We start from the raw sequence: 20277 nt of genomic DNA, 5'->3' as shown, positions 1-20277 counted from the left end.
CACCATCACAGACAAAGATTTTGAGCTGTGTTCGATGGCCGGCAGTGTACATTGGAATGGCACACTGGAAGGGAGATCCTCCGACATTGAAGAACGTGGTAGGCTGCTATTAGCATAACCTGAAAGGGGATGCCAGAAGCGAGTTCGAAGGAGAGGTGGACCGGTGGATCAAGGAAGGTATTCTGATTCCTTGGAAGGAGGAAGTGAAGACTGGAGTGCTATCGCTGATGGCAGTGGTGCAGCTAACGAAACAAAGTCAGGCCAGTATTGGATTTCCGGGAGCTGAACGACCACGTATTGTGCCATATGAAGTCGGCATACCTGCAGCTGCATGTGGCTGAGAGACTGTGGAAATATCAGCTGGTAAGGTATAAGAGATGGATGTACGGCCTGACCAGGTTGGGATTCGGGCTGAATTCAGCACTGAAGATTATGACAACAATTCTAAAGACCATCCTGGGAAAGACCAACAAAGTGAAAAGAGCCACCAATTCCTATATCGATGACATCCTGGTGGATGAGAGCATAGTGTTGCCAAAGGAGGTCATAAGCCACCTGAAGAGTTTTGGGCTAACTGCCAAACCACTGGTGGCAATGGAAGGAGGAGCTACCCTGGGACTCAAGCTACGGAGAGGCAAGGCTGGCGTGTTAGTGTTTTGGAGAGGGAATGAAATCCCAGAACTGGGCTCAAAGACGAGTAGGCGAGAACTGTTTTCTGTGTGTGGGAAGCTACTGGGACACTACCCGATTGCAGGATGACACCGGACAGCATGCAGCTTCATCGAGAGGCGAGCTGAGGGAGTGAGGTGGAGTGATAATGTAGGCAAGAAGACAACCGCCATGATGCAAGAAGTCTTGGAGAGGGTAACTGCAGTGGACCCAGTAAGAGGGAACTGGTATATGCCCAAATTGAAGAAGGGGATCATGTGGTGTGATGCCAGCAGTATGGCGACAAGAGTTGTCCTGGAAATTGGAGATGTTGTGGTGGAGGATGCGGCCTGGCTCAGGAAGAAGGATGACTGCAACTACGTCAACGTGGCAGAGCTGGATGCCATGCTGAAAGGGCTGAACCTGGGCCTGAGGTGGGGGCTGTGTACCATCAAGATCCGGACAGATTCAGCCACTGTACTTAGGTGGGTGGGATCAGTGATCACAGGCAAGCAGAGAGTGTGAACCAAAGGGCGTGCAGAGATGTTGATAAAACGCTGTCTGGGAATTCTGGGCGAGCTAGCTGCTGAGTTTGACCTGAGGCTGAGTGTGGTTTTTATGCCCTCAGAGAGGAACAGAATGGACGTCCTGACCAGAGTAAAGAAAGCCTGGTTGCAGGTGCCAGAGAATCTTGAGCAAGATGTGTTGACTGAGTGACTCGGAGCTGAGGAGATTGTATACTATGCATCACATGGGGTTGGACAGGACCCTGTTCCTAGCCAGGAAAGTTGACTCTGACATTACCAGGCAGAGTGTGCAAAGAGTAGTTGGGAGCTGTGACAGGTGCCAGTCCATTGACCCTGCTCTGGGTGTGCATGAGGCAGGAAGTACTCCAGTGGAACACAACTGGAAATGACTGGTAGTGGACATGATGCACTACTGGCAGGGGACATACCTCTCGATGGTCGACTGTGGACCAGGGTGGTTGGCCATATGGAGGGAGATGAAGATGGGGACTGGGGAGGAAATCGCAAGAATACTGAATGAGCTATTCCTAGAATGAGGCCCTGTGGAAGAGCTGCTTGTGGACAATGGCACTGCATTTTGCTTGGAGGTGCTGGGGGAAATGCTTGACAAGTGGCATGTCAGTCGTTTCTTCAGGGCAGCATACTGGCCAAGTGGCAATGGGGTTGTGGAAAGGCATCATCGTACCATCAAGACCATAGCAGAGAGAGGCCCATCTCACTGGTCGAGGTTGTTTTTTGGTATAGTATGTCGCCCAGGATGGGACAGGCTGAGGAGTCAGTACCACACAGGGCAATATTCAAGTACGAGTGGAGGTATCCATGTACTGCATTGCCACAACCCACAGAAGAGAAGGAGCATGCCTTTGTGCAGGTCGAAGAAGTCTGGGTTAAGCCCCCAAATGCATGGTGCACATCACAGTGGGAAAAGGAGACAATAACCTCTGTGAATTCGAGGAATAACGTATCCGTAGATGGCATGCCACGACATGTTTTGGATGTGTGCAGGGTCATCACTGCAATGGAGGATGGAGCCAACAGTAATGGACAAGAGGACGAAGCTGGCAGGAACATGCCAGGAACTGAGGCCAGTCCTGAAGTACCATGGCGGTCACAGAGGGAGACAAGTTAAGGTGTGTGGTCAGGGTTGAGAAGAGGGCGTGGGCAAGTTGGTTGAATGATCTTCAGATCAAGGGGGGCATGTGGTGTTATGAGCCAGGCTGTGTTGTAGGGAAGGATCGGAAGTAAGGGAGTAGGCATGTCCTGTCGGAAGTGGTGTCTGTGGATCCTACAAGAAGTGCCGCAGTGGACATGTGGCATTCAGTGAAGCATGTGGGTCAGTTGGCAGTGAACAGCACATCAGAGTGGATGTGTGAGACTCTACAGCAACAGATAGCGCTTGTGGACTTGGAGTGAACCTTGGAGATCAAGACAGCACGTGGATGTTGAAAGTGACCCTTTTTCCGGCTACTGTAATTCTCTCTTTGCTTGTGTCTTTTTTCTTCCTTTACATCACATTTTTCATTTAGTAACCTTTCATAGTGATGTCTCCAAGTCTCTCTCCTTGCAGCCTCATTAAATGCAAGTGAGCCATCATCCATGCAGACACATTTCTCTCCTATAACATCACGATTCTCTCTCACACACTGTCTTGCAACACGAAACACTTCAAGTCTTTGGTCCTCCTGATGCAGAACATTGGCAAATTTTTTCTCATCTTCTTCCCCTCTGGCTAAATAAACCTGTCTCCTAGCTTCCATTCTGGCAGTCTGATACAAAATCCCTGCTACCACTGTTCTTCCAGTCCTTCCATGCCTGTTTCTTTTGTCTAATAGCCCTGTCAACAACATTGTTCCACCACCATGTTATCTTGAGTCGAGAGGGAACATTGCACCACCCACAGATCTAGTCAGTAGTCCTCAACAGGTTATCCCATAGAAACCTCTTGTTGTCTTCCACATCATGTGATGCCATATCCCCCTCTATCTCATCAAAAGCTTTGAGTAATACGTCTCTAAATCTCTGTCCATTCACAGGATCCTTAAGCTTCCAAACCCTTCTTCTCCATGCTGGTCATCTTCTGGGCATCCATTTAGCCCTGATCCTGAAATCACTAACGACTAATCTATGTTGTGGGGTGCATTCTTCTCTTGAGAAAGTTTTGGCATTTATAAGTAGCCATCTTTCCTGTTTCCTGGTGAGGATGTAGTCAATTTGACTAGTGTATCCACCAAATTGGTTGGTGACTAGGTGACTGGCAGGTTTCCTGAAGTTAGTATTACAAAGCATAACATCATTTACCTTGCAGAACTCCAGCAGCCTGGTTCCCACCTCATTGTGGGAACCAAAACCATAGCCTTCATGTATGTCATGGAAGACCCCTGCATATTGTTCAACATGCCCATTGAAGTCACCAGTCACAAAGAGAAGATCCTTGTCATTCATCGATGAGGTAGTCTGCAAGAGGGTGTCATAAAATTGGTCTTTCTGTTCATCATGTAGCCCCGGCTGAGAGGCATAGGCCAAGATAATGGTTGTTAACCCATGATGTAGTATTAATCTAATCTTAAGTATTCTGTCACAGACTCTGACTACCTTGATTACCTAATCAACCCATTTCTCTGCAAGAAGTATACCCATGCCCCCAACCCCGTCAGTGTTCCCTGCCCAGAAAATCTTATACCTATGTTCTTTGCCTGTGTGGAACCTGGCAGAACTTCCTCTCCACTTGACTTCTTGGATGCAGTACAAATCTATACATCTCCGTTCAAGCATCTTAATCTCACCAGACCTAACTTTCAGTGTGCCAACATTAAGTGTGCCAACTCTGAGGGTGTGGGAGATGTGGGCCCATAGGACCCTGGGATGGGAGACAGCAGTGCCATATACCTGAAAAGAAAGCTTGCATTTGGCAGAACTCATAAACATACAATAGCCTTCAACTTGCATTCACTACACCATCTTTTTATGCACTATATAATCACTACATTACATAGGAGATAAACCCTAAGTAGGGATGGGGGAACATGAAGCCTTTGGAGCTGTTTATGGAAGAGACATCCGATAGAGGTCAGAGGATAGAGACTTCTGGTACAGGTGGTGGGGCTGGGAAGGGTGGGTGCACCGCAAAACAGCAAAAACTCAGACTGCTGGTGTGAGACGATAATAATAAGATAGAATTGAGCATTTGAATTCTTAACTAGAGCTATAACCAAGAGTTATCGGTTAGCCAAACTGTGACAAAATTAGATAAATGAATGAATAAGTGACAATAATAAATGAGCGTGAAAAAGAGGTGGAAAGAGGATTGAGCGAAGGGCTCTTAAGTTTTATTTTTCTCTAAACATACAGCGTAGAAGTCAAAACTATGTTTACATGGATAGATAGTGAAATAGATAGAATAATGAACAGAACTAATAAGGTAATTATGATTTGCGCTGAAAAAAGAGATTTAGATGTACTAGGTTGAAAAACAAGGTTGCTTATCTGAATAAATATATATATATATAAAGATGATAATGTGTGTCTGTCTGTGTGTCTGTTTGTCTGTCTGTGTGAATCCCTAAAACTTGAGAACTAAACAACCAATTTCATTCAAATTTTACACATGCCTTACTTAGGGTCCATGTAGTGTTTTAGGCCCCCAAATTTTTAACTTCTTGCCTAGTGCGAGCCCAGTGCAATATCACATCTCCTCCACTATTGCAATATTACGTGTCAAAAGTGGAACAATAACATCTCTCTATTGTAATGCCAGATATTTTCACTTTAATAGTTTCACTTTAATACTGAAACTATTAAAGTGAAACTATTATCTCACATATGTACAGGCATACATACATATATACATACTTACAAATATATAATATATATATGTTATGTATATATATATATATATATATATATATATATATATATATATATATATATATATGTATACATTTGCACAAATGTATATATATACATCATCATCATCATCGTCGTTTAACGTCCGCTTTCCATGCTAGCATGGGTTGGACGATTTGACTGAGGACTGGTGAAACCAGATGGCTACACCAGGCTCCAATCTGACTTGGCAGAGTTTCTACGGCTGGATGCCCTTCCTAACGCCAACCACTCAGAGCGTGTAGTGAGTGCTTTTATGTGTCACCCGCACGAAGGCCAGTCAGGCGTACTGGTAATGGCCATGCTCAAGATGGTGTATTTTATGTGCCACCTGCACAAGAGCCAGTCCAGGGGCACTGGCAACGATCTCGCTTGAAAATCCTACGAAAGCCAGTCAGGCGGTACTGGCAACGGCCACGCTCAAAATGTTGCATTTTATGTGCCACCCACACAAGAGCCAGTCCAGGGGCACTGGCAACGATCTCGCTCAAAAGTCCTTAGACATGCCATGGGCACAAGTGCCAGAAAGGCGATGCTGGGCACAGGTGCCATCACAAATTCGCTTTCGCTTGCCCCAATAAGTCTTCGCAAGCTGAGTTTCGTGTCCAATTTAACTCGATTTTGATTTCACTTGCCTCAACAGGTCTTCGCAAGTGGAGTTTAGTGTCCAATTTAACTCGATTTCGATTTCACTTGCCTCAACAGGTCTTCACAAGTGGAGTTTAGTGTCCAATTTAACTTGATTTCGATTTCACTTGCCTCAACATGTCTTCACAAGTGGAGTTTAGTGTCTAATGAAGGAAGGTATGCCTAAGTGGACTGGCTGAGGCCTTAGATTTAGATCTCACTTGGCTTGCTGGGTTTTCTCACCCACAGCATTTGGCAGAATATCTATAGCTGGATGCCCTTCCTAAACTCCAACCACTCAGAGAGTATAGTGGGTGCTTTTACATGCCATCGGCATGAAGGCCAGTCAGGCGGTACTGGCAACGGCCACGCTCAAAATGGTGTATTTTATGTGTCACCCGCACAAGAGCCAGTCTAGGGGCACTGGCAATGATCTCGCTCGAAAGTCCTTACACATGCCGCGGGCACAAGTGCCAGAAAGACGATGCTGGGCACAGGTGCCATCACGATTTCAATTTCGCTTGCCCCAATAAATCTTCGCAAACTGAGTTTTGTGTCCCAATGAAGGAGACGACGGTGGCATGGGTGCCAGTCGTCGAATTTAACTCGATTTCGATTTCACTTGCCTCAACAGGTCTTCGCAAGTGGAGTTTAGTATCTAATTTAACTCAATTTATACATGTATACATATAGAGAGAGATGTATATATATACATGTATGTATATATAGATGTATATGTATACATGTGTATGTATAGCTGTATATGTATAGATGTATATGTAGAGATGTATAGATATAGATGTATATGTAAACATGTATATATGTAGATGTATATATATAGATGTACATGTAATATGTACACATATATATACACATATATACATGCATACATATATACACTCATGCACACATACACACACACACATACACACACACACACATACATAGGTGCAAATGTGACTGTGTGGTAAGAAACTTGGTTCCAAAACACATGATCTTGGGTTCAGTCCCACTGTGTAATGACTTGGCATGTGTCTTCTGCTATAGCCTCACACCAACCAAAGCCTTATGAGTGGATTTTGTTGACAGAAACTGAAAGAAATCAATTGTATATATATATATGTATGTATATATGTAAGTGTATGTGTGTGCCTTTGTCTCTGTGTTTCTCCCTCATCACTGCTTCACAACTGCTGTTCGTTTATTTACATCCCCATAACTTACTGGTTTGACAAGAAGAAACTGATAGAATAAGTACCAGGCTTATCAAAATAGAAAAAAGCACTAGGCAGTGTCTCATATTTTTCTTTGCCCACTCAGTTGTATCTATCAATCTATCTGTGTATGTGTATATATATATATATATATATATATATATATATATATATATATCAAGAGAGACGATTGCGCTGGTATGGACATGTGGTGAGAATGGAGGAGGATAGCTGCGTGAAAAAGTGCCACACCCTAACAGTTGAGGGAACCCGTGGAAGAGGTAGGCCCAGGAAGACCTGGGCTGAGGTGGTGAGGCAAGACCTTCGTACATTGGGCCTCACCGAGGCGATGACTACGGACCGAGACCTTTGGAAATGGGCTGTGCGTGAGAAGACCCGGCAAGCCAAGTAAGATCGTTGCCAGTGCCCCTGGACTGGTTCTTGTGCGGGTGGCACATGAGATGCACCATTTTGAGCGTGGCCGTTGCCAGTACTGCCTGACTGGCTCCTGTAGGATTTTCGAGCGAGATCGTTGCCAGTGCCCCTGGACTGGCTTGTGCGGGTGGCACATAAAAGACACCATTTCGAGCGTGGCCGTTTTCGTGCGGGTGACACGTAAAAGCACCCACTACACTCTCTGAGTAGTTGGCGTTAGGAAGGGCATCCAGCTGTAGAAACTCTGCCAAATCAGACTGGAGCCTGGTGTTGCCATCCGGTTTCACCAGTCCTCAGTCAAATCGTCCAACCCATGCTAGCATGGAAAGCGGACGTTAAACGATGATGATGATGATGATGATGATATATATATATATAATACACACATACATATACATGTATGTATATGTGTATATTCATATCTATTATATAAAAGTCAATGTTTTTATGTGTGTTCGTCTGTTACTTATACATTCGAAAACTATTGCATCGATCCTAATGAAATTTGGAACACAAAATCCAACCCTAGGGAGAAGGGTAATGCTGTGTGTTTCATACAATTTCATGAACCATAATTACTGAATGGATCCTTATGATATTTGGAACTTAGATTCGATGCATAAGGGCAAGTATAATGCAGTATGTTTGTTTTGAATTTGAGATGGCTTAAAGGGGGCAGAACCCCCATGAAAATTCATAAATTTTCGATGTTGATGAAATTTCAACCATGGGTAATTGACACACATCAAGATGTATTCTCAAACTTTCCACTTCTCGTGAGAATTCTAAGACCCCCTAATGGGGCCTTAATTCCCAAATTTTTGTCATTTTTTTATGATCCAAAACTATGTCAAAAGTACTGAATGGATCTTTACGAAATTTAGTAATTATATTCTATGCATAAGGACCATAATCCCCATGAAAATTCATATATTTTTGCTTTTGATGAAATTTGAACCATAGATATTAGACACAAATGAAGTAATATTTCTAAAATTTCATCTTCTTAGAAGTTAGAAAGACCTCTTCATGGTGACTTAACACCTATAATTTAGTCATTTTATCTAAGCAAAGATGAATACAGTTGTACTCTTTGAAGCTGTAGGGTCACCCAAGCACAAAAGATGAGCGTTATTTGTAATTCAATGGTACAACTGTCTGATGAACGGGGACGTGAAACTTTGAGTAACAGCTTTTTGTTATATTTCTGCTGCTTTTAAATAAAGTATATATATATATATATATATATATATATATATATATATATATATATATATATATATATATATATTTATATATATATATATATATAAATTCAATAATAGGATGAATTCTTTTACAAGAATTTATCAAGTAGCTAGCGTGGAAAAAACCTCACAAGGGAAAAAAATCCATCATTTATTCCCAAAATATATTTATTTATATAAGGGTATTACTATACAAGAATGCCTCACGCTATGAGGGACTCTAAGGTCAGACTACCATAAAAAACATCATAAAAACACTACCATAAAAAACATGTGTTTTATTATGGTAGCCTGACCTTAGAGTCCCTCATAGCGTGAGGCATTCTTGTATAGTAATGCCCTTATATAAATAATTAATATATATATGTATATATATATATATATATATATATATATATACACACACATGCATATGCATGTATATATATATATGAGATAATAGTTTCAGTATTAAACTGAATGTATCTCACATTACAATAGAGATGTTATTGTTTCACTTTTGACACATAATACTGAAATAGTATAAAAGATAAGTAATTGCTCTGGGCTTGCATTAAGCAAGAAGTTGAAAATTGTTTTGGCTCATGACACTGCATGGACTCTAAGTAATGCATGTGTAAAATTTGAATGAGATTGGTTTGGTAGTTCTTGAGTTTTAGTGATGCACACATACAGACACACATTCTCAATTTCATATATACAGATGAACAAAACAAGATGTTTTCCTTCACAGTGTAGCTACCAAACTGGGGTCTTGTCAAAATTTATTCTGATTTAAAAAGAGAAAGAGAGCATGCATACATACATACGGACAGATGGAAATACATGTGTGCATACATACCAACACATAGACATACAGGCACTGTGATTTAGAACAGGGAAACTAGGTACAATAGTGAAAATCAGTTTCCCAGTAGATGTCAACATAAAGCTAAAGATTAGCAAAAAAGAAAACACTTGCACTGAACTACTGAGAAATTCATGGCTACTCCACAGGGATTACAAGTTCAGATTTATACCTGTAATTATTGGATCTCTAGAATGTGTAACAATCTGTCTCAGCATTCATCTTGAGAAATTAGGATTGTCAAAACCAGAAAGTAGAGAGGTAATTAAATTACAGATCCAATACATCAATGGAACAGTTAAAATATGTAAAACCTTCCAAAAGTTTAGCATATAATTTACATATAAACGTGTCTAGACATGCAACTATATGTATGAATACATATACATAAAACAAAACATGTAGATCTACACATGTGCTGACACCAAATGCTTGCATATCTATATACATACATGCACATCTATCCTGTTGATGTTGAAATTTTAATGAAGGAGGAACCCATGATCTAAGTCAGTGGTTGCCAACTCTTTTATTTAAACGAGTTTTCCTGCGGACACTTTTTAATATGCTTATCCTTATGTATGTTGTGTGTGTGTGTGTGTGTGTGTGAGTGTGTGTGTGTATATACATACATACATATACAAAAGGTATATACTATCCCTTAATAATCAACTCACTTTATCTAATACTATAACAGTAAGAATAAAATACATATTTATTTTTGTAGTTAATATACTTATTAATTGATTTATCTCCATTTTCTTGAATAAATATAAACTTTGGTTTATCTAATTACCTATTCTTTCTCCATTAGAGAGAGAGAGAGAGAGAGAAAGAGAGAGAGAGAGAAAGAGAGAGAGAGAGAAAGAGAGAGAGAGAGAAAGAGAGAGAGAGAGAGAGAGAGAGAAAGTGCTAGAAGTAAAACTAAAAACATACACTAATGCGGGCGCGCACCCCCTTACTTTTAGTGATATTTAATTGAAAGGAGAGGTGCGATTCTAAATAATTTCTGTCAACTTTCGGATGTTTTAAATTATATATAAAATAAATTGAATTTCACAGAAATTTTGATTTTCAGAAAGGTTACGTATCATTATTGTTCGAAAAAATTGTTTATGAATTTTATTTTGTTTGAATCTTATGAGAGAAGTGTATGTTTCGGAAGGCTGATACTATGGCTTATGAATATGACGTCAACGCCAATCAGCGCGCAATTCTCCCAGAAAGCGCGGAATACAGTCTCCGCCATGATACTAGTTTTCATCTCTGCTTATGTTTATTTCAAGTGATTATTATCGGCATGAAGTAAATAGTGAATCGTTACGTGTGTCTTGTTATGGAAATACAATTCGTTAATTATATGATCAATCGTAATGAGTGAGCCTCATAAGATTGGGTGAGTTTTGTAAATTATTTTCGTCTATTTGTTTTCGATTGAAAGATGGTTTTCAGATATAACAAACATGTTCATAATTCTTCTTAATCTATTTATTATATAAAGAAACGTTTTCATATTTCAATTATTTGTTGGAATATATGAAGCTGGTTTTTATGTTGAATAAATATGTCTCTTAAGTACATCTTAAAGGAAGAACATAGTAGGTATGCTACCTTGTAGAAAGAACATAGTGGATATGTTACCTTATAGAAAGAACATACGTCTTTAATTTTGATTTGCAGTGTGAAATTTATGAACTGGGTTTGTTGAATGGTTTGTGAATTTACGTAAAATATTATGCATGAAATTTGCTTTGTTTGTATAACTTTATACTTTATTATGTGATCTACTTTGTTGAAATGTAATACCTGTTTAAAGGTATCAGTAGTTTTCACAAAATGTGTCCATCAAAATTTTTTTCATTGTTCTTTTGATAATCTAAAATTTGTTTTCGATTTACCAAAATGTGTTTTGAGGCTTCAATATCGTAATTTAATAGCATTTTTTAACGTTTTTCTGGCGTTTGTTGATATATCTGGCGTTTGCTATAAGTAATTTAAAATGCGAATTGAAGTTTTAAGTTTTGTTATTAAAACTGAGTACAAGTTTTATGTGACAATATTTAGTGTAGATGATCTTTACCACGTGTTATTATTCACATGAGATACTCAAGACAACTTTTAAATGTGAATACGTGTAATGGGATTGATCAGAGCGAAAACAGGTATGTTTTCGGTGGAAGAGATTTTATCATCATACATACGGTTAAGGTCCGCGCATTAAAGAAATTTAATGCTAAGATAACTTCAGGTAACATTGTTTTACTTACAGGCACCCTATACAATAAAGACAAATTCTCAATTAGCACTTACACATACAATCATGCACATCCATCCAAATATACGCTATATATATATTTGTGTGTGTGTATTCAGGGCTCAAAAGTTAAGATCTCACGCTAAAAAGAGCAATTATGGGTACAATAAGAGGTCAATCTCTACTATGTATGTATGAATATATGTGTATATATGGATGAGTATATATATATATATATATATATATATATATATATATATATATACACACACACACACACACACACACACACATATACCATCAACATCCTTTAGTGTCTATTTTTCATGCTGGCATGGATTAAACACTTAGACTGGTTTCTATGGCTGAATGCTCTTCCTAATGCCAACCACTCCAAGAGTATAGTGGGTGCCTTTTACGTGTCATCGGCACTCCACGATTACGATTTCACTTGGCCTGACGAGTCTTCTCAAGCACAGCAAACAGCCAAAAGTCTCGATCATTTGTCATTGCCTCCGTGAGACCCAACATCCGAAGATCATGCTTGAATCCTTTGTCCCATGTCTTTCTGGGTCTATCTCTTCCAGAGGTTTATTCCACAGTTATTGATCTGCACTTCTTGATGCAGCTGTCCTCGTTCATATGCATATATACTTATATGTACATACATATAGATATGCGCGCGCGCACACACACACACACACACACACACACACACACACACACATATATATGTATATATACATATATATATATATATATATATGTGTGTGTGTACATGTATATACTTATATGTACACACACACACACACACACACACACATAATCATCATCATTTAGCGTCTGTTGTCCATGCTGGCATGGATTGGACATATATATAGTTGCAGAAAGGGTCATAGCTCAATTAGGGAGAAAGTTAGCATAGATGAGATGCAGTTTGGATTTGTGTCACCACCGATACTAACTTCCTGGTGAGACAACTGCAGGAGAAATACCTAGCCAAAAATAAACCACTCTTTCTGGTTTTTGACATGGAGAAAGCCTTTGACAGAGTCCCCCACTCCCTTATCTGATGGGCAATGTGGAAGCTAAGGATAGATGAGTGGTTAAAGATAGTTGAACAAGCCATGTACAGGGATGCTGTTAGTATGGTGAGAGTTGCTAATGAGTATAGCATGGAGTTTAGTGTACAATTAAAAGTTCACCAGGGGTCAGTTCTTAGCCCGCTCTCTCCAAGCTGTGACTGAGGAGTTTAAGACTGGCTGTCCCTGGGAGCTCCTCTATGCTGATGACCTTGTTCTTATTGCTGAATCGCTACCAGAACTAGAGAAGAAATTTCAGGTATGGAAGCAAGGTCTGGAATCAAAGGGCCTTAGAGTTAACATAGCAAAGACCAAAGTATTGATAAGTAGCAAAACAAATTGCAGATGGCCCTGCTCGATCTGTAGTTAAGGCATAGGTAGAATCTCCATAAGATGTACTTGGTGTAAGCTATGGACACATAACAGGTGCAGCAATATCAGAGGAAGGGCTGAAAGTGTAACTGCTAGAATAAGAATAGCCTGGGCCAAGTTTAGAGAGCTCTTACCTCTGCTGGCGACAAAGGGACTCTCACTCAGAGTAAAAGGCAGACTGTATGACGCATGTGTACGAACAGCCATGCTACATGGCAGTGAAACATGGGCTGTAACTGCTGAGGACATGCGTAAGCTCGCAAGGAATGAAGCCAGTATGCTGTGTAATGTAAATGTGCATACCCGTCAGAGTGTAAGTATCTTGAGAGAAAAGCTGAACATAAGAAGCATCAGTAGTGGTGTGCAAGAGAGACGATTGCGCTGGTTTGGACATGTGGTGAGAATGAATGAGGATAGCTGCGTGAAAAAGTGCCACTCCCTAACAGTTGAGGGAACCCGTGGAAGAGGTAGGCCCAGGAAGACCTGGGCTGAGGTGGTGAGGCAAGACCTTCGAACATTGGGCCTCACCTACGCAATGACTATTGACCGAGACCTTTGGAAATGTGCTGTGCGTGAGAAGACCCGGCAAGCCAAGTGAGATCGTTGCCAGGGCCCCCGGACTGGCTCTTGTGCGGGTGGCACATAAGATGTACCATCCTGAGCGTGACCGTTGCCAGTACCGCCTGACTGGCCTTGTAGGGTTTTCGAGCGAGATTGTTGCCAGTGCCCCTGGACTGGCTCTTGTGCGGGTGGCACATAAAAGACACCATTTCGAGCGTGGCCGTTTTCGTGCGGGTGACACGTAAAAGCACCCACTACACTCTCTGAGTAGTTGGCGTTAGGAAGGGCATCCAGCTGTAGAAACTCTGCCAAATTAGATTGGAGCCTGGTGTAGCCATCCGGTTGCACCAGTCCTCAGTCAAATCGTCCAACCCATGCTAGCATGGAGAGCGGACGTTAAACGATGATGATGATGATGATGATGTGGCAGATGTGCAGGTACATCAAACTCTAGGAATGTATGAAAAATAGACATCCTCAAATGTCAGGGGTGATCCTTAGAAGTAGTAGACGCTTTCTGCTACTTGGATGATCAAGTTATTAGTCGGGGTGGTTGTTCTGAAAGCTTAGCTATTAGAATAAGAATTGGCTGGGTAAAGTTCAGAGAGCTACTACCTCAGTTAGTAGCAAAGGGCCTCTCCCTCAGTGGGAGGCAGATTGTATGATGCCTGTGTATGGACAGCTATGCTACATGGCAGTGAGATATGGACTGTGACTACTGAGGATATGCAAAGACTTGAGAGAAATTAAGTCAGTATGATTTGCTGGATGGGTAATGTCAGTGTGTATATACAACGGTGTGATTTGAGAAAAACTGGGTATACGTAGCGTCAAATGTAGTGTGTAAGAGAGAAGACAGTGGTGGTATGGCCACGTAATGCATATCAATGTGAACAGTTGCATCAAGAGGTGTTGATCTCTAATTGTAGAGGGAAGATGTGGGACAAAGAAAGGATCTACAAACATTGAGACTTGCAGAAGAGACAAGGGACCAAGACACTTAGTGTTTTTTTCCATGCTTGAAAAGACACGTTCAGATTCATCCCTTGCAACTCTCTCAAGCTGAACATTCCCAATCTTGTGGACTTGTAAGTGCTGGTGCCATGTAAAATGCACCCAGTATACTCTGTAAAGTGGTTGGCGATATGAAAGGCGTCCAGCTGTAAAAACTATGCCAAAACAGCCCTTCAGCTGGTCAGCTTCTATCAAACTGTCCAACTCATGCCAGCATAGAAAACAGGCATTAAATGATGATGATATACACACGTGTATATATATATATATATATATATATATATATATATATATATATATATATATATATGGCAGTGAAACATGACTGCTGAGGACATGCGTAAGCTCGCAAGGAATGAAGCCAGTATGCTCCGCTGGATGAGTAATGTCAGTGTGCATACCTGACAGAGTGTAAGTATCTTGAGAGAAAAGTTGAACATAAGCAACAATTGTGGTGTGCTAGAGAGATGATTGCGCTGGTATGGACACGTGGCGAGAATGGATGAGGATAGCTGCGTGAAAAAGTGCCACACCCTAACGGTTGAGGGAACCTGTGGAAGAGGCAGGCTTAAGAAGACCTGGGATATGGTGGTGAAGCACGACTTCCGAACATTAGGCCTCACCGAAGCAGTGACCTTTGGAAATATGCTGTGCGTGAGAAGACCTGGCAAGCCAAGTGAGACCAGCCCACTTACGCGTAACATTCCTTCATTGGACACTAAACTCCACTTGCGAAGACATGGTGAGGCAAGTGAAATCGGAATCGAACCAAATTTGTAGGAACACTAGACTCGGCTTGCGAAGACCTGTTGGGGCAAGCGAAATTGAGATGGCACCTGTACCATTGTGGCACGTAAATAGCACCAACGTGATCGTTACTGACGTCGCCTTCCAAGCACTTGTGCCAGTGGCATGTGAAAAGACATTCGTGCAAGATCGTTTGTCACCTTCCTGGCACTTGTGCCTGTGGAACGTGAAAAGACATTCGAGCAAGATCGTTCATTGCCTTCCTAGCACAAGTGCCAGTGGCACGTGTAAGGACATTCGAGCAAGATCGTTGCCAGTGCCGATGGACTGGCTCCTGTGCAGATGACATGTAAAATACACCATTTTGAGCGTGGCCATTGATTGTTACCAACATCGTCTCCCTGGCACTTGTGCCAGTGGCACGTGAAAAGACATTCAAGCGTGATCATTGCCAGTGCCGATGGACTGGCTCCTGTGCAGGTGGCACGTAAAACACACCATTTTGAGCGTGGCCGTCGCCAGTTCCGCCTGACTGGCCCTTGTTCCGGTGGCACGTAAAACACCCACTACACTCTCGGAGTGGTTGGCGTTAGGAAGGGCATCCAGCTGTAGAAACTCTGCTGAATCAGATTGGAGCCTGGTGTCGCCTCCTGGTCCACCAGTCCTCAGTCGAATCATCCAACCCATGCTAGCATGGAAAGCGGACGTTAAACGATGAAGATGATGATGATGATGATGTATAAGGTATATATACATAGTATATATATATATATATATATATATATATATATATCATCATCATCGTTTAACGTCCCATATATATCATCATCATCGTTTAACGTCCCATGCTAGCATGCGTTGGACGATTTGTCTGAGGACTGGTGAAACCGGATGGCAACACTAGGCTCCAATCTGATTTGGCAGAGTTTCTACAGCTGGATGCCCTTCCTAACGCCAACCACTCAGAGTGTAGTGGGTGCTTTTACGTGTCACCCGCATGAAGGCCAGTCAGGTGGTACTGGCAACGGCCACGCTCAAAATGGTGTATTTTTGGTTCCACCCGCACAAGAGCCAGTCCAGGGGCACTGGCAACGATCTCGCCCGAAAATCTTTACACATGTCACGGGCACAAGTGCCAGAAAGGCGACGCCTCAATATGTCTTCCAAGCTGAGTTTCATGTCCAATGAAGGACACGACGTTGGCACGGGTGCCAGTTGTCGAATTTAATTCGATTTCACATGCCTCAACAAGTCTTCGCAAGCGGAGTTTAGTGTCCAATATAGGAAAGGTACGCATAAGTGGGCTGGCTACACCCCTGGCAGGGGCCTTGGATTTAGGTCTCACTTGGCTTGCCGGGTCTTCTCACGCACAGTACATTTCCAAAGGTCTAGGTCAGAAGTCATTGCCTCGGTGAGTCTCAATGTTCGAAGGTCTTGCCTCACCACCTCAGCCCAGGTCTTCCTGGGCCTCCCTCAACTGTTAGGGTGTGGCACTTTTTCACGCAGCTATCCTCGTCCATTCTCACCACATGTCCATACCAGTGCAATCGCCTCTCTTGCACACCACAACTGATGCCTCTTATGTTCAGCGTTTCTCTCAAGATACTTACACTCTGTCGGGTATGCACACTGACATTACACATCCAGCGGAGCATACTGGCTTCGTTCCTTGCGACCTTACACATGTCCTCAGCAGTTACAGCCCATGTTTCACTGCCATGTAGCATGGCTGTTCATACACATGCGTCATAGTCTGCCTTTTACTCTGAGTGAGAGTCCCTTTGTCGCCAGCAGGGGTAAGAGCTCTCTGAACTTTGCCCAGGCTATTCTTATTCTAGCAGCTACACTTTCAGTGCACCCTCCATCACTACTAACTTGGTCACCCAGATAGCGGAAGCTATCAACTACCTCTAGTTTTTCTCCCTGGAATGAGACAGAAGTTGTTTCCTGTTTGTTTACAGTGTTTATTGCACCTGAACATCTGCCACATGCAAAAACTAACTTCTTAATTAACCTGCCTTTGATATTGCTGCACCTCTTATATGTCCATAGCTTGCACTGGGTATATCTTACAGAGTTACTACCTACTCCTTTTCTACATACTGAGCAGGGCCATCTACCTGAAAGGGTTTGTTTTTTATCTACCTTCCTGCTTATTAGGATTTTGGTTTTAGCTAGGTTGACTCTAAGGCCCTTCGAATCTAGTCCTTCCTTCCACACCTGAAACTTCTCCTCTAGTTCTGATAGTAACTCCGCAATTAGTGCAAGGTCATCAGCATAGAGGAACTCCCAGGGGCAACCTGTCTTGAATTCCTCTGTGATCGCCTGGAGGACTATGATAAATAGGAGGGGGCTGAGGTCAGAACCTTGGTGGACCCCTACCTCTACCCGGAATTCATTACTGTACTCATTTCCAACCCTCACCTTACTGACAGCATCTCTGTACATGGCTCGCACAGCTCTCACTAACCATTCTTCTATCCCAAGTTTCCTCATTGACCACCAGATAAGGGATCGGGGGACCCTGTCAAAGGCTTTCTCCATGTCAACGAAAGCCAGGTACAGAGGTTTATCCTTGGCTAGGTATTTCTCCTGCAGCTGTCTTACTAGAAATATGGCATCAGTGGTGCTTTTACCTGGCACGAACTCAAACTGCATCTCATCTAAATTGATTTGCTCCCTAATTAGTTAGGCTATGACCCTCTCTGTAACTTTCATAACTTGATCTAAGAGCTTGATGCCTCTGTAATTATTTGTATCTAAAGCGTCACCTTTAACTTTGTAGCAGTTGATTATGGTGCTGCTACACCAGTCATTGGGTATGACTCCTTCGTGTATCACCTGGTTCGTAATACAGGTGACTAGGCTATAGCCGACACTGCCAGATATTTTGAGCATTTCTGCAGTGATTCCTGATGGGCCGGGGGCTTTCCCTGTCTTCATACTCTTAATTGCTTTATCTACCCTGGTACTGTCAACTCGGATAGTTGGTCCCTCTGTTGGGTCGACATACGGCAGTCTCTCTTTCTCCCATTCATTCTCTTTATTGAGCAATCTATCGTAGTGGCATCTCCAGACCTCTTTCTTTGCAGCCTCATTTAGTGCAGGCGTACCATCATCCATGCAAACACATTTCTCTCTTATGACATTACTATTCTCTCTCCTACACTGTCTTGCAACACGAAATACCTCGAGTCTTTGGTCCTCACGGCGCAGAACATTGGTAAATCTTTTCTCATCTGCTTCCCCTCTGGCTAAATAAACCTGTCGCCTAGCTTCCCTCCTGGCAGATTGGTACAATTCCCTGCTACCACCGTTCTTCCAGTCCTTCGAAGCCTGTTTCTTTCGTCTAATAGCCCTGTCTACCTCCTTGTTCCACCACCACGTTACTCTGGGTTGAGAGTGTACTTTACACCAGCCACAGATCTGGTTGGTGACTCTCAGCAGGTTGTCCCGCAGAAATCTCCAATTGTCTTCCACGGTGTATGATGCTGTATCCACCTCTATTTCGTCAAATGCTTCGAGTAACATGTCTCTAAATCTTTGTCTATTTGCAGGGTCTTTAAGCTTCCACACCCTTCTCCTCCAAGCCGGTCTATTTCTGGGCACCCATTTTGCCTTGATCCCGAAGTCGCCTACTACTAATCTGTGTTAGGGTGTACATTCTTCGCTAGGGAAGGTTTTGGCATTTATAAGCCGCCCTCTTTCCCTATTTCTGGCAAGGATGTAGTTGATTTGGCTAGAGTGTCTGCCGGATCGGTAGGTGACAGGCAGGTTTCCTGAAGTTGGTATTGCAAACCATAAGATCAGTTGCATCACAGAACTCCAGCAGTCTCGTTCCCTCCTCATTGCGGGAACCCAGGTTGAGTGGCATAGGCTGAGATTACAGTAGCTAGCCTATGATGAAGCACTTGTCTAATCTTAAGTACTCTGTCACATACTCTAACTACCTCGATTACCTTATCAACCCATTTCTCTGCTAGAAGTATTCCTACGCCTCCGACCCTGTCAGTGTTCCCTGCCCAGAAAATCTTGTACTTGTGTTCTTTGCCTGTGTCGCGGACCCTCCTCTCCATCTTACTTCTTGGATGCAGCACAGATCAACCCATCTCCGTTCAAGCATCTCAACAATCTCACCAGACCTACCTTTCAACGTGCCGACGTTGAGAGTGCCAATCCTGACAGTGTGGGAGGAGTGGGTGTCAGAGAAGTGGACCCGTGTGACCCTGGGATGGGGGAAAGCAGTGTCGTGTACCTGAAAAGAAAGCTTGCATTTGGCTGAATTCATAAACAAAACAATACCTATAACCTTCATATACTACCCAATCTTTATGTGCTATAAGGTCGATAAGATGTATGTGGGGTATAAGGTCACTAGCAGTGTTCGCGGGAGACAGCTAAGGATGGAAGATGATCTAAACTTCCGGTACTGGTGGAGGGGGTGGGAGGGCGGGCATACCGAGGGCTAAGAGAGAGCTTCATTGTGGGTTCTATGAGCCTAGAAATTCCATTAGGAATTGGGATGAAGTTGGAAAGTGAATTGGTTATAATAGGTTTGGGGTCACATAAGAGTCGAAGAGGAAGTGGGGGAAAGAAAGTAGTGATTCGGTGAGAGAGAGGAGCAGGCAGCAGTACATCATGCTGGTTAGATTCCTTAGGTTTTTAGAAAAAAAGTTGAAAGAAGCACAGCAGTGTTTTAAACCGTGAGATTAAATGCTTAAATCGGTAACAGAAATGAGAGTTAAAATCATAATTTTTAAAGGTAGGAGAGATAAAATTTCAGACAGGTTTGGGCTGAGGAGCATAACTTGAAAAGAGTA

At 42.5% G+C, this 20277-nt stretch overlaps 1 protein-coding gene across 8 annotated transcripts in view; it reads left to right on the top strand.

The window, feature by feature from the left end:
• Nucleotides 1-10571: 10571 nt before the first annotated feature.
• LOC106883872 (myb-related protein A) overlaps nucleotides 10572-20277 on the top strand; it is a 227396-nt gene continuing 217690 nt past the window's right edge. Inside the window, exons 1-2 of one of the 8 annotated variants that reach the window (XM_089363624.1) lie at nucleotides 10649-10823; nucleotides 14930-15024. In XM_089363624.1, coding sequence (XP_089219750.1) covers nucleotides 14944-15024 — 81 coding nt within the window. In that variant the 5' untranslated portion in view covers nucleotides 10649-10823; nucleotides 14930-14943. Of the gene's footprint in view, nucleotides 10933-14929; nucleotides 15025-20277 lie in introns of those variants that run through there. The other 7 variants (XM_089363622.1, XM_089363627.1, XM_089363621.1 and 4 more) reach the window with 7 other exon arrangements.

Source organism: Octopus bimaculoides, chromosome 15 (genome assembly GCF_046866305.1).
Source record: "Octopus bimaculoides isolate indiv1 chromosome 15, ASM4686630v1, whole genome shotgun sequence".
Lineage (NCBI taxonomy): Eukaryota > Metazoa > Mollusca > Cephalopoda > Octopoda > Octopodidae > Octopus > Octopus bimaculoides.
The sequence above is the reverse complement of the archived record's forward strand: the minus strand, read 5'-3'. Positions and strand labels throughout refer to the sequence as shown.